The 14433-nt window shown below is 41.4% G+C and overlaps 1 protein-coding gene across 1 annotated transcript in view; it reads right to left on the reverse strand.

Moving 5' to 3' along the window:
- Window positions 1–14433, reverse strand: part of ATRX (ATRX chromatin remodeler) — a 3779564-nt gene that overhangs the window by 797314 nt on the left and 2967817 nt on the right. The window contains exon 22 of the mRNA XM_044057254.1: window positions 11960–12090. Coding sequence (XP_043913189.1) covers window positions 11960–12090 — 131 coding nt within the window. The remainder of the gene's footprint in view (window positions 1–11959; window positions 12091–14433) is intronic.

Consider the following 14433-nt stretch of genomic DNA (forward strand, 5'->3'; position numbering starts at 1 on the left):
CATCTACATTTATGGTAAGAGTACACAACTGTACTATGTTCTTCGTGTTTCACTGTTGCAGTCACCACTTGTAGGAGGATTCCCAAAGCTGAAAAAAAAAAGGGTGGAGGAAGGAATATAGGAATTAAAGGTAAGCAGCCTATTAAGGGGATGCTAGCATGCCCTGCAGGACTGCAGATGCAAAGGCTGCCCTTGTTTTGGAGAATGTAGCCAGCTGATAGTGCTTGGTGAATGTGTGGATAGATGTCCAGGTGGCAGCTTCCAAATTATCCTTAGCTGGAACCTCTCTCAGGAAGGCAGTGGAAGTAGAGGCTGCTCTAGTGTAATGAGATCTGACAGATTTGGAATGACTCTTTCCATGAAAGGAGTAGCAGAAATGGATGCAATGAGAGCTCCAGTTAGAAATGGTATGTTTGGAAATGGGCTTCCCCTCTGTCCCAGGAGCGAAGAAAACCAGAAGCTAGTCAGATTTCCTGACTGATTCAGTCCTATCCAGATAAAATCTCAATTGTCTGAGTATGTCAAGGGTATGCAGAATTCTTTCCCCTTTATTTTGAAGGTTGGGAAAGAAGGTATGGAGATGGATGGCCTGGTTGAGAGCAACCTCCAAGACCACTTTAGGCATAAAGGAGAGGTTGGTCCTGAGAGAGAGACCTTGTCAGCATGGAAAATAATTAAGGGCTGAGTGGCCATAATGGCCTGTAGTTCAGAAACTCTCCTGGCTGAGGTGATGGTGAGCAATAATGCAGTTTTCCAAGAGACGCACTTCAGGTCAGCTGAAGCAGCTGGCTCAAAAGGAGGTAAAGTCAACTTTTTCCAGGACAAAGTTTAGATCCCATGCTGGAGCAGGTGGTATTCTGGGTGGTCTGATGTGTGCTACCCTAAGAAACCTTTTTAACAAATGTTGAGAAAAAATAGGCTTATTTGACTGGACAATGGCAGAAATAGCAGAGCCATGTATCTTGATGGAAGAGTAAGACACAGTCCATGTTCTAAGAGCTCTGTTAGGTAGTCCAGAACCAATGGTAGAGTGGCATGGGACCTGCTGACAACCTTGCCGTGGCACCAGATAGTAAATCTTTTTGATTTGGCTGAGCAGGATTTCCTGGTGCTGGGTTTTCTGGCCTCCTTGCTAATGTTTAAAACCTGCCTGCTTAAGGCTGTAGTGTCATCCACCTTTGGGATATCAGCCATGCAGACAGCTCGAGGATAGGAAGGTTTGGGTGCAGTACCGTCCCTTTCTCCTGAGTTAGAAGGCTTTCCTGAGAAGGGCAGGTTCATGGGAGGCTATTTGGCCAGACTGAGGAGCAAGGGGTACCAGTGCTGTCTGGGCCAATCTGGAGCAATGAGAATAACCTTTGGTCCTTCCTCTCTGTTCTTGAGGAATACCCTAGGGATAAGGGGCAAAGAGGAAAGGATATACAAACAGGTTTACCCAGTAGAAGGATAGGGAGTCCACCCTCCATGCTTCTGGACAGAACTCTCTGGAGCAGAACTTGATTAGCTGGCGGTTTTCTGGGGTAGCAAACAGGTCCATGTCCGGGCTTCCCCAGTTCTGTGTGATGTTGAGGAAGGTGCCCCTGTGCAGGTGCCACTCGTGGGGATCCAGGAGGCTTCTGCTTAGCTGGTTTGCCAGGATGTTTTGTTTCCCTGGGACATACTGAGCTATCAGGTGCAGTCCCAGTTTTGAGGCTGACTGCCAGATTTGCATAGCCAGGTGGCACAGGGAGTAAGAGTGAGTTCCCCCCTGCTTGTTAATGTACCACATTACTGTTGTATTGTCTGTCCTGATTAGGAGCACTCCTGATGTCAGGTGTTCTTTGAAGGCTAGGATTGCCCGATGCACCACCAACATCTCTTTTAGATTAATACGGAGGCCCTGAACCTCTTGTTCCCAAATGCCCTGAGTGCACATAATCCCATGGTGTGCCCCCTAGGCTGTGTCTGAGGCTTCTGTAGTGATGGTTTGGCCTGGTGGGAGAGTGATAAAAGGTAGGCCCTTGTTTAGGGTACATGCCTCTGCCCACCATAAGAGCTCCTCCTTTAAGCAAGGAATCAGGGGTAGCTGGTGTTCTAGTGACTGTGAGTGCTGGCACCAGAGGTTTCTAAGGTACCATTGTAGTTTCCTCATGTGTAGTCTGGCTAGGGGTACCATCAGAATGCAAGAGGCCATATACCCCAGCGCTTACAAGAATTTCCTTGCTGTGAGGTGGGTCCTGCGGTCCAGCTGTGTGAAGTATGAATGGAGGAACCTCTGCTTCTCCTGAGGAAGAGAGGATGTTTGAGTAGATGTGTCCAGAAGAGCTCCAAGGAAGGTTAAATTTCTTGTGGAAAGGTATGAATTTGGACTTCTCTTGGTTGATAGTGAAGCCCAGGGAGGATAGGAGGGTTTGAAAAAAAATGAGGTCCTGCAGGAGTCCTTCCTTGGTGTCTGCCTGAATGCGGCAGTCGTCCAGGTAGGAGTAAATCTGAATGCCCTTTTGTCTGCAAAAGGCAATGACAGGAGCCAAGCACTCTGTAAACACTATGGGAGCAGTGGATAAGCCAAAGGGCAGAGCAGAGAACTGAAAGTGTTGTGAGCCTGCCCTGAAGCACAGGACACTCCTGCAAGACTTCCTTATGGAAATATGGAGGTAGGCATCCTTCAGATATAGGGTCACTAGCCAAGCTTGTGGCATCAACATGGGTAAGAGTTTGTGTAAGGTCAGCATTTTGAATTTTGGTACCAGAAGGGACAGATTCAGAGTGGAATGGTCTAAAATGGGGTGCTAGGTGCCCTCCTTTCTGGGTACCAGGAACAGTCTTGAATACAACCCTTTTCCAGCCTGTTCCTTTGGTACAAGTTCCCCAGTGCCTTAGGCATAAAGCTTTTGTATTTGACAGATGGCGTCTGCCCTCTGATTTGCTGGTGCATCTGAGAAGTCTGAATGTCTGGGGCTTTCTTTGAAAGAGAATCTGTGCCCGCTGGTAATTTTTAGGACCCACAGATCTGAGGTGATAGCCTGCCAATTCTCGAGGAACAGGGAAAGTCTTCCTCCTAGTCTCTCTGGGGGGTTGAGAGGCAGAGGGGAAGTAGAGTCACTGAAAGTCCCCAACAATAATACATTCAACTCTCTTTCCTCTACTCCCAACAACCCCTCTAACTGTCCTCCCAGTTTCCAGCTGAAACCTGTTTCAACTATATTCATAAAAAGACTCTTATCTAAACTAAAGCCATGCACACTAATGCCTTAACACATAGATCTATAAAAGAGTCATATGTCTATGCTTTTTGAGATCAGCCTACATTCTCCCACTTCATAAGGGGAAAAAAAAAAATACATCAACTCTACCAATTGCTTGCTCCTACTCTCACCTTTTATCAAATCCTAAAAATCAAACACCAACCAACTCCTCTCTTTCCAATAACCACCTCACCTCCTAACACCCACCACAGCACTATTACTGCCTTACTATCCTTTTTAGAAACAGTCACAAAAGCCAGGGATTCTGGGTTATTACTAGTTCTGTGTACTGCTGATCTGTCTAAAACCTTCCACACCATCTCTCACAAACACCTTCTCTTTCATCTATCAAACCTTCATCTCGATACTCTATCCTGGTTCTCTAGCTACTTATCAGATAGATCCCAAGCTGTCAAATGGAACAACCAACATCTTCATAAATAACCTTCACTCTGCCATCCCAGACACAACAGTCATGACAAAACCCAAATAGCTTTTTTCACTACTAGAACTGGATGCACAAAATCATCTCTCTCTAAACTCTAAATAAAAATTCTTCTTCTTCTCTCTCCTCTCAGGGCTTGCACATTTGATAAAACAGCATTCAAAATCATAAGCCAAACAAAGTCAACCATAGAGGTGGTCCCATCTGCACCTCAAATTTGATAGCCACATACAACAAAACATAAAAAAAAACCCAAAAGCTAGGTATGCTCTATAAGAACAACTGCTTTCTCTCCAACTCCACTTAGACATTCCTTAGCACTATCTTCTACTACCTACTCTACTATATGGAGCCCTCCTCTCTAACCTAACCTGTTCCTTTCCCTCCACTAAACAAATAAATCTGCTATAATAAAATAAAATATTTGCTATAAAAAATAAAACCTCTCTTCACCATTGTCTTACCCTACAAACTCTGAACTGGCTAGAACCCTAACTTCTCCTTCTCTCCTACTCTCTTGGCAGAAGGAAATGGAACTCTCCTTCTCTCTCTTAGAACAACAACTAACTGAAGCCTTCAAAAATCAACTTTTCTTTTTTCTCTTACCTTAACAAGTAAACCTGCCTGCCCTGCTACACATTTCTACATAAATTCTTTCTCTTTTACTCTACCTAATACTCAGTTTATGTACTTTCTCTCTCTACTCCTCATATATGTAATGTTTGTAAATAGCATGTAACCTTACTTCTTTTTTTACAGTCAAACCTTGAACTTGACTAAAACTACTAAATCTTTTATTACTATCTTTTACACTATGTAACTTAGAAAGTCCTTGGAGAAGGGAGGGGGCTTAGAACTTCCCTGCCTAGGCGTTCCAGTGGTCCAATGTCTGGATGTCTGCTGGGCTTGTGACTGATGCTTGGTAGGTCTGTCCCTGCGTGCTTTCCTCTTAATGGGCTTTGTTTGAGTACGAAAGGGCCAGTGCTTTGTGGGGAAGTTTGAACTTGGGAGGCTGAACCTGTAAGAAATCTTTCACAGTCTGCATAGACTTGGCCTTGTCTTCCATTTTCTTGATAACCTTCTCAGCTTCGGGCCTAAACAGCTGGTTCTTATCCAGAGGGGCATCTAACAATTTGGACTTTACCTGGTCAGGCAAAGGCTGTTCCCTTAACCAGGCATGCCTTCTTATTACAGAGCCAGTGACTGCGGCCCTGCTGGAAGCCTCCAGGGCATCAAAACCACAATGCAGTGAATGTTTGTCTACCTGGGAGCTGGATATTATAAGATCCCTTAGTTCCCTGATAGTACTGCTGTCTAGGAGGGTTGAACTTTTCTGTTTTAGTAATTCCAGCACATTTTGCTGGTATTTCATTTCAACATATGGAATTAGCAATCCAGGGCCCTAATGGCTAGGGTAGCCAAAGTATAAGCTTTTTTGCCTAATCTATCTAAGGCCATGCTCTCTTTGTCAGCTGGGATGAGATTTTTTTAGAGGAACTAGCCCTAGCCCCCCCATAGGATCCTAAGTAATGACTTCTGGGTCAGCTGCTGGATTTCTGAAAAGATACTTGTGGGTGTCTTGCATCCTAAAGTATCTGTCTGGCTTCCTGGGGGCAAGTGGGAGAGAGTTAGGGGTGAATGAAGACTCCAGAAAGACATCTTCCACCACATTCAGGAAAGGGGGAATGGCCAGGGGTTTTATGCTGAGGCAGGTCAAGGAACTCTCTCAGTCTCTTCTTTGACTGCGGGTAATCCTGCTCCTCCCAGTGGAAATGTTCTCTGAGGGAATTTAAAGTTTCCCCCATAAGAGAGGTCCTTGGGAGAGGTGTTAGCAGGAATAGGGACTTCAGCATCAGAATCCTCAAAAGCTGCAAATGCCTGTTCTTCAGTGTCAGAGTCTTCTAGTCCTGCTTCTTCTGAGTCCTGGTCAGAATGAATGTCAGGCTAAGTGTCTCTCTTCCTTTTAGCTGAGGTGGCTTGGGTAGGTTGGCTTCCTCTAATTAAAATGATTAAATCCTCTGCGATTCTGAGCAGCTGCTGGGAATGCGTGGCAGGCTGGGAGGAATGTAGTCAGACACTGGGTCCCTGTGATGGGGAATGAAAGTCTCAGTGTGGGATCAGTTTTCCAGAACTGAGGCAATTACTGACTTTCTCTGACATTGGATAAAAGCAAGAAAAGGTTCCCCAAAGCGGTACTTAGCTTTAGACGGTTTCTCCCTCACTCTGGCATCGGCCGACTGACGCACTCACAAAACTGCTTCTGCTTCAGGCTCCACGGCAAGAACGACTGATGTAATGATGTTGGCTGTCTCCTTTTATAGCCCTGATGACCTGATGTCAGTCTCTGCACCTAGACAGCCGACTCAGGAGGAAAATCCTTTGCTGTGGTATTCAGGCCGGCCAAGGTCTACCCAACAAGGATAACCCACAAGTAATGACTGCAACAGTGAAACATGAAGAACATCTCTGAACTGAGAAAAAAGAGCAAGAATGGATTGTAAGTCAAAATGCAGACAGATTCCATGGGATAAATGAGCGTCTCTCCTCCAAACCTATATTGAGAGCTTATCCACTTTTGCACTAGCTTTGATGTTTCTATGAATATATACGTTTTTGTAGTACGTCTTGTAGTTTTATATATATATGTATATTTACACAAAATGTTTACATGTTTTACTAATGTATTTAGGTATGTATTTCGTTTTTAAGGGCTTATTGCACTGTGATTGATGTCAGTAGTATACTGATTACCTGCTACAGCTTGGTGATTGGTTCCTTTGTGCTTATATAAGATAGTGATGGAGTTATACTGTTAGGTCTGAAGAAGCAGTCTAATGATTGTGAAAAGGCTTACCAATTTCACTGTATTTTTGTTTTTAAAGTTGATTAAAAGTTATTCTTAAAAGTTATTTTATGAGTTTTTTCATTCTTACCCTTGGAGTTCACCTGGTTGTTTTTTAGCATTGCATTCCTTGGTGCGATCACTGCCAGTTTGTCAGTTTTATTATTTATTAGAATCCAGAGGGGCCCTGGAAGGAAGATGGAATGAAACGCTTGAACAGTCAGAAGAAGGGCTCATCTCTTTGACATTGATGTGGTCTGTCTCTTGTCAAAGGGACCAAAGGCCCTACACTTACGGTTGACTGAAGAAGACCCCCAGTCCACGTTCAAGGCATCTGTAAAGAGTTCCCAAGTAGGGACTGGAGATTGAAAAAGAAGCCCTTGGTTGAGAGACAACTGAAAAATTCACCACTTAAGTTCCAGCTTGAGACATGGGACAAGGGGGACTGGAAAATCTAAAGGATGAGCATGTTGAACCCAAACTACAGAAACCATGGGAGCTTTTTCATATGATGCTTGGCCACAGGAAATGTAGAAATGTTGGAAGCCATGTAAACCACGGCCCTTAGAAACTCCCTGGCTGTTATGGAAGCCAGAGAAAGAAAGGACTGAAAGAAAGCTATCAAGAGTTAAAGCCTTGGCAGTAGGCAAAGATGCCAGCACTGGAACACTCTGGAGTCTGCACCCTAGAAATACATGATCCTGGGAAGGAGTCAAGAATGATTTTTGGAAACTCACAGTAAATTCTAGGCTTTGCAGGAGACAAATAACAAAGTTAAGAGGCTTAAATAAAATCTCTGGAGAAGAGGCCAGAAAGACCAGCCATCCCAGTAAGGAAAGATGTGGATTCCCCACAATCTGCAGAAAGCAATCACAGGAGCAAGGCATTTGGTGAAGACACCTGAGCAGGAGAGAGGCCAAAGGGCAAAGCAGAGAACTGAAAATGCCAGGAAGCAACAGAGTAATGCAAAAACTTCCTGAAATGGATGAATAGGGATATGTAGAACCTTGAGATCTAGGGAAACTAGAAAAGACTGAGGAAGCAGAAGAGAAAACGCGGTTTTTGAAAGGATAGCATCCAAAAAGGAGAGAACCTTCAAAAAGGTGTTGGGCTGAGAAAGATCCAGAATTGGTCTTAAGATGCCAACTTTCTAGGAACAAGAACATTCTGGGGTAAAACCCTTTCCCCCTCGGAGAAGCTGGAACTTCTTGACTTGTTCCCTGACCAAACAATAAGAAAAGAGATAAGAAATACCACCCAATGGGGCACTTATCTGAAAATGGCTTGACAACCAGCAGACGAACGAGTGTTCAGACTGGTGGCAAAGTAGTTCTGCAGACGTTACATCTGGACATCATATTTATGCCCTATGCCATGCATGGGGAGGATACATGTGACATAAGGTGTCCCCATTACAACCTAAAGGCCTTTGTGAATTGGCTGGACATTGGGCTAATCTTGGCAGGGGATCTCTATTATAAAGAATACTGCAATAGTGATATGGAAGGACAGCTGTGTGGCCAAAATGATTTGGTCACCACCGCACCGGGGCATGTGCCAATCTCCAACTAATCTTGACAAGCAAATGTTTTTCAAGAAATGGCAATTTTTTTTTGTTATTGTACTTTTGTGGTTTATTATGCAACATGCTGCTCGTTACGGTTTTTATATAGGGAAAAAAGGAGAAAAACTAAGAATCAGGGAGCACATTTAAAATATTAACAATACCATAATTCTCTTTTCAAGCACAGTGCTATGTATAGTAATTTTATGAAGTTTCCTTTGTTTAAAATCAATGAGGTTGAGTAGAACTGTTTTAACATAGATTTAGAAAATGAAGTTTTAAGCTTATTTGGCAAACAAAATTAAATAGCCACCTGGCCTAAATGCCCAAAGAAACATTAAATGTGCTCATAATACTTGCAAAATTAAACAGCTCTTAAATGCATTTAACATTTTTCACATTTTTTTTACTCAATTTTAACTATACAGTACGTTTTATTGGCTGTTTTGAGTCGCATGATTTTCAATTGTTTTCTCCCCTTCTATTAAATGTGACACATTTGCCATCACTTCACTTCTGATGAAGTTAAAATAATGAGTTCCAGCCATCTCCAGTGTTAGTGTTTTTCATTCTTTTTTTTTTGTTCTTGTTTATACAGTTTCCCAGGATTTAGAGGGAATTTTGCTGATCACAAACGCACACAAAACAAAAAAAAAATGCCCCTAAATGAGGTACACAGCTCCTCATGCGAAGAATTCCCTAAGTGCTGTCCATAGCAACCATGGAGATAAACATACATTGAGCTACATGCAAGCACTCTCAACTGTCCTACTCAATGCAGTCAGTGTGTAAGAGACAGCAGCTTTTCCAAACTTGCTCAGTCACAGAAGTCTGGACATCACAGACAGAAGACCGATTGTTTTAAAGCACTAATTTGTCAAAGGGACAAACCCTCTCTCCAGAGCTACATAAAGCCCTTAATCCTAAACCCTCCATAGCCATGTCTCTCCTCTTAACCAGTCTTCTGTAAGCAGCCCCATTCTTTACTAACCTACAGTCATCCCTTCTCAGAAAATTACAGCAAACACTTTCAATAAAATAGCTAAATTTGCCTCCAATCTTCCCTATAAAACCTACCACTGCCTTGCCCTTAATTCTTTCCAATGGCCTGAATTCCCTAAACAACTGCTCTAACCCCACTTTCTGCCTCTCTATCTCTAATACTGTATCACAATACAACCCCCAACATCAGCTTCGTACATCTGACAAACATCTTCTGGACATTGTAGGTCACTATACAAATACTCAGTAGCTCACTCCTGGAACTTCCTTCCTCATCACATAAGAAGTATCCCAAACAAGGCCAAATGCAAAAGGGTACTTAAACACTACCTAAAAAACACCTTGTCCTGTCCTTGCACAGCTCCTACCTGACTTGACTTACCTTCTTACTAAATTATACAATCTTACTCATTACTTTTCTCTCTTCTCTTCCTAGTGCCAATTCTAAAACATAACACCTAGCTTTTGTAAATCCTTTTGTACATCCAAATTACCTTGTAGTTATGGCATATATGTATACATACATGAATATGTGTGTGTGTGTGTGTGTGTATATATATATATATATATATATATATATATATATATGTGTGTGTGTGTGTGTGTGTGTGTGTGTATATATATATATATATATATATATATATATATATATATATATATGTGTGTGTGTGTGTGTGTGTATACATACATATATACATATATATATATATATATATATATATATATATAAACACACACACACACACACACACACACACAGAGTAACTTATACAAAACTGTTTGCTTTTATTTACTTCTGTTGTATAAACTCTTGCTGTTTACAATGGTGATGTAAATGTGTGTCTTGAAAGACTGCAATTGTAAATGGAGCTTTTCTCCTCGGGTCTCCATTGAAAATGGGCCTTTGGCTCAGTTGGACCAACCCGGTTAACAAATGACAATAAATAAATAAAAATTAATTCATTAATCATCTCCAATGGAAGAGTGGTTAAAACCCAAGACTCTTGAGAACTTGACAAGATAAACTAGTGAGGCTGAATGCTTCTCAATGTCTAGTAAGAAGTCAGGACCAGCTGGCATGCCAGTGGAACATGTATTGTAGCTGGTCACTTGTCGACTGCCCAAGATACGTCTATGATGCAAAAAATAATATGCTTACAGATGGGTAAAAGAGAGAGTGAGAGAACCCAAAAGCTTCATTTTGGCTTGTACCAAAACAGCAGTGAAACTTGAAGATTTCTTGAAGATTAACATGGTATATCTAGTCACTGAAGGGTGCACTTTATGATAGGTGAAAGGAAAAGCAAAAAGATTCATTTTCAGAATCAGCCTCTGAAACACAGGCTTTCATCTCATCACACATAAGTAGCAGTGACGATACAAGAACAAGAAGGTAACATCTATCAAGACTCTTAAAACCACCTCAGTGTGGGAGAAGTAGCAGAGTCACAACATGTAGCCAAAGAGGGAAAACAAAAAAAGGAGTTTACCAAAGAAGGTGCTAGGGTAGGAGATGCTATAATAAAGTTCAGAACTAACTGCTGTAATGGGCCCTAACCTTCCTTGTTTTGCCATCTGCACAAGATGCAATGTCGCTAAACGTAACAACGATGAAGAAGGTTAAATGACCAAAATACAAGCATGGAAGGGGCTTCCAGGGACTGACTGAATCCTGAAATGTAAGCTACCACTTTTTTTTTTTTTTTTTTGGAGGGGGGAGTGGAAAATGAATTAAACTCCAGTGTCCAAGTTCAGATCCCAAATTCGCCCACTTCCTGCATGTACAGCAGGAGTTTTCCATTAGCCTAGCTAAATAATGGGAGTAGACAGCCATGGCCTTATTCTTATGTCACGGTTGTCATGTACTAGATAGAAGCGTTCTTGCTCAAACTCATGCAAATCAAACATCAAAATATGGATTAGTATCTCTCACTCCACGTGAACAACTTAGTCAAGGGAGAAGGGTACAGGGATAAGGCTGTGGAATTAGCAAGAGAAAACAGTATTCCCCCCCATTTATGTGATGTATGGATAAGCCGTTTGACTAGTCTACACCCTGGATCCCATTCACTGCCACCAGAATGTGTATGTTGAAGAAGGCCTTAAGATAGCATTTCTAGAGACACAGACTGAAAGCTGAAGCTCTGGAAAAGACAGCACCCACAAACATTATGTTTATTCAGGCAATAAAAGCAGCTGCAGAAAAGATCTTCAGTTCATGACAGCTGCAACGAAGCAGATGGACTACTCTTTTTACAACACTGCACATTGGAAATTTTCAAACAATGCAAATTAAAACGAGTGAGAAGGTCACACAAAAAACAATCAGTAAAAACTAAATGAAAACTCCAGCCAAGCTGGAAGTTCTACAAATGAGAAATAGATCCAAGGACTGTAAAGGAACAGAAAAAACTGGGATTCTTTGCAGGCTGCATGTATCTGAACCAGAGTGAGGATAAAGTCAATGGGCTGAACTATAAGTAGTATGGAAATGTGAGATTTTTAGAAGAGCATCACATGACTGCAATAGAAGAACGAACTAAAATATTCCACACTTTGCATATAACCCTCTGAATCAACATTGTGGTGCAACACCTTCTTGTGCGAATTCATCATCCAACAACAGAGTGGACAGACCTGCAAGAATACTAGTTGAAACACTTGACAGGTTATGAAGACTACAGCTAATTGTCCTTCAGCAAAATCACTTTACCATACCTAACATAAAACCATTACTTCCTTACTCTAAAATTCCTGTGGTAGTTATTACAGAGGATGCTCAGTGTAGTGCTTTCCACTACATTATAGAAAAGTTCTTTGGCAAAATTTAACAGGAGAGTTTTCAACAAACACACCTATATATGCAAGCACAAACATTTTACCTTGTTTTCTTTACTAATGTAATCCAACTGCAGACACCATGGATGAGTCCAAATCTTGCTCAACATCTGGAAGTCCTGGAAAAGCCTGGTTCCTGTCTTACCTCTTCCACCTTCACTGTTACTGCCCACACCTGAAATGAAGATAATCAGAAAAACAAAACTCTCATATTAAACTATGCTGATCCATAAAAGTATAAAACCATACCATCTGAAACTTTTTTAAGAAAGCATAAGCTATGTTTGAAAAATAAATATTCTAAGATTTCAATAGATGCAGATTTTCAAAATTATAACTATTAACACAGCAGTGCCACATAACTATCAAAATGAAAATTACACAGAGCATGGCACCAAGCTCCATATCCTTGATGCCAATGGCTTATCAGGGCAATCGAAATGCAAAACAATCTTTCACGCTGCAAGCTGCATCGCTGCAGCTAGCCAGTTTTTCAAAGCTGTGTTGTGGGGTCCATCTCTTGAGTTGTCAAGATACTGTCCTTATTTGTTATGTAGGAGGAATAAATGAAAGAAAAGGAGGCACACATTCATCCTTCCCTACCTACTTAAATTCTTTCCTGCATAAAAAAGGTAAGAAAAGACTGGCTCAGGGAAGACTCCTCTCTTTTAGGTTAACAAACATAAGAAGCTCTAATGAACATGGCACAGCCGGTTGACCAGCTGCCCTGATTACCCAATGCCAGCAGTCATTTCATAACTTTTCTTCTTTTTTTGGGCTCTGGATCACCAGAATAAATCTGCAATGAGGAATATCAAACAATTTATTCAATAGAGGTGGCTGAGGTGGAAAAATGTCTTGTAAATATATATCTTCATTGTGAAATGTTGCTTTACATATAAAATGAAGTTATAATGTTGTTATCTCTTTTCGAACTGCTTGTACTGATGCTGTCATAAAGAGGGCACAAGCATGTCTTAGCACTTTGTCAAATCTCACAAAGTATCCCCTCCCCCAAACTACCTGCTAACCAGACTCTCGCTTAGTAAATCAGCTCATTCATTCTCATTACCAGGTGACAGATAACCAAGAGAGGATCATCATCCAGGCAGATATCACGGGAGGTTCAATTATTTCTGGTATTCCCCAACTTCCCATGGATGTTCAGTTAAGTAGTGAAAGAGACAAGTAATGGGCAAATCACACTGATCATCCCTCACTTCCACAAGGGATGTTGCCAATACCCCCCAACAACAGGAATTGGTTCCCCAATCTCCACTGGAGAAATCACACTTAGTGCTCTCTGAGTGTCTGCAATCCTCTCCTACAGACATGATCAGGCAAGGCCCCTTCACTCCCTACCTGGTTACTCAAGTGTTGCGAGTGCTACCCAATCAACATGGTGAGTCATCCAATGACTATAAATCTAAAGCCATTTAGTATAAAAAAAGCAGCAAACCACTTTTGGTGGTCATCAAAGAATTTTTTTTTTTGTTTTTGCAGGGAAGAAAGCTCCCCTGCACTCCCCTTACTGCACCAATGTATACATAGCAACTCTGAGATTGCAAAACAGCGTGGAAAAATGCAATCACTATTATCACAGAAAGTGTGTTTTTTGGTGAAATTTTTTCAACTGAATTGCTTTCATTCTAAAGCCTTTCAGTAACCTGACATGAACTAGAGTTAGGGCTCCATTCCTCTGTGTCATGGAGCCAGGCTCTCAAAGTATCTGGTTTCTGTTACTTTGAATCCTTAACATCATGAATGAAAAAAGTTAATAACACTTCTCGCAGAGTCCATCTCCTCAGCAGGTGTCAAATATCTCTTTCGCCTAGTTGATGATAACTTCTTTGTAGCAATACTTCAGAAAAATAATTTCTGAACTACAAGCCTTAATATGCAAAAATGCAATATACAATATTTTACCAGGGCACAGTTTCAGTGGGCACAAAATATCACTTTTTGGTTTAAAATGGTCACTGACATTTCTCTGAACTAACCGAACCTATCAATCAAGTTCCAAATCTTCTTTCTTAAACAGAAGAAAAATGGAGTGAATAATTCTGACCACTGCTGGTATTTAAAGCAACTCATAGACAGTCGGGACTTGGGACAGTTTTTAATGTCATTTAACATTAGCAAACAAGGTTGTCAAGTTTGCAAACACACTCATTCTAAACGGCTGTACTAAATAACACAGATACCTACTTAAGTCAGCTGATGTGTAAGGAAGTCATCTATCAGGTACTTAGTATAACGACTTTTCAAGTAAACAGTCACTAACAGTAAATTAAAACACTAACCCATCTTTGTTTGCTGTGATTCACTGTCAGAATTTCACTCATGCCTGCTGTAAGTGCTGATGACTTACACACCTACACACACATACACACATCTATCTATCTATCTATCTATCTATCTATCTATCTATCTATATCGAATTTTCACTCATTAGAAATAGTGCATGGAATGCTCACTGTAGCGAAAGTGCACTTACGCGAAGTTCAGTACAACGAAC

This window comes from Protopterus annectens, chromosome 15.part0 (genome assembly GCF_019279795.1).
Source record: "Protopterus annectens isolate FY-2018-M chromosome 15.part0, PAN1.0, whole genome shotgun sequence".
Lineage (NCBI taxonomy): Eukaryota > Metazoa > Chordata > Ceratodontiformes > Protopteridae > Protopterus > Protopterus annectens.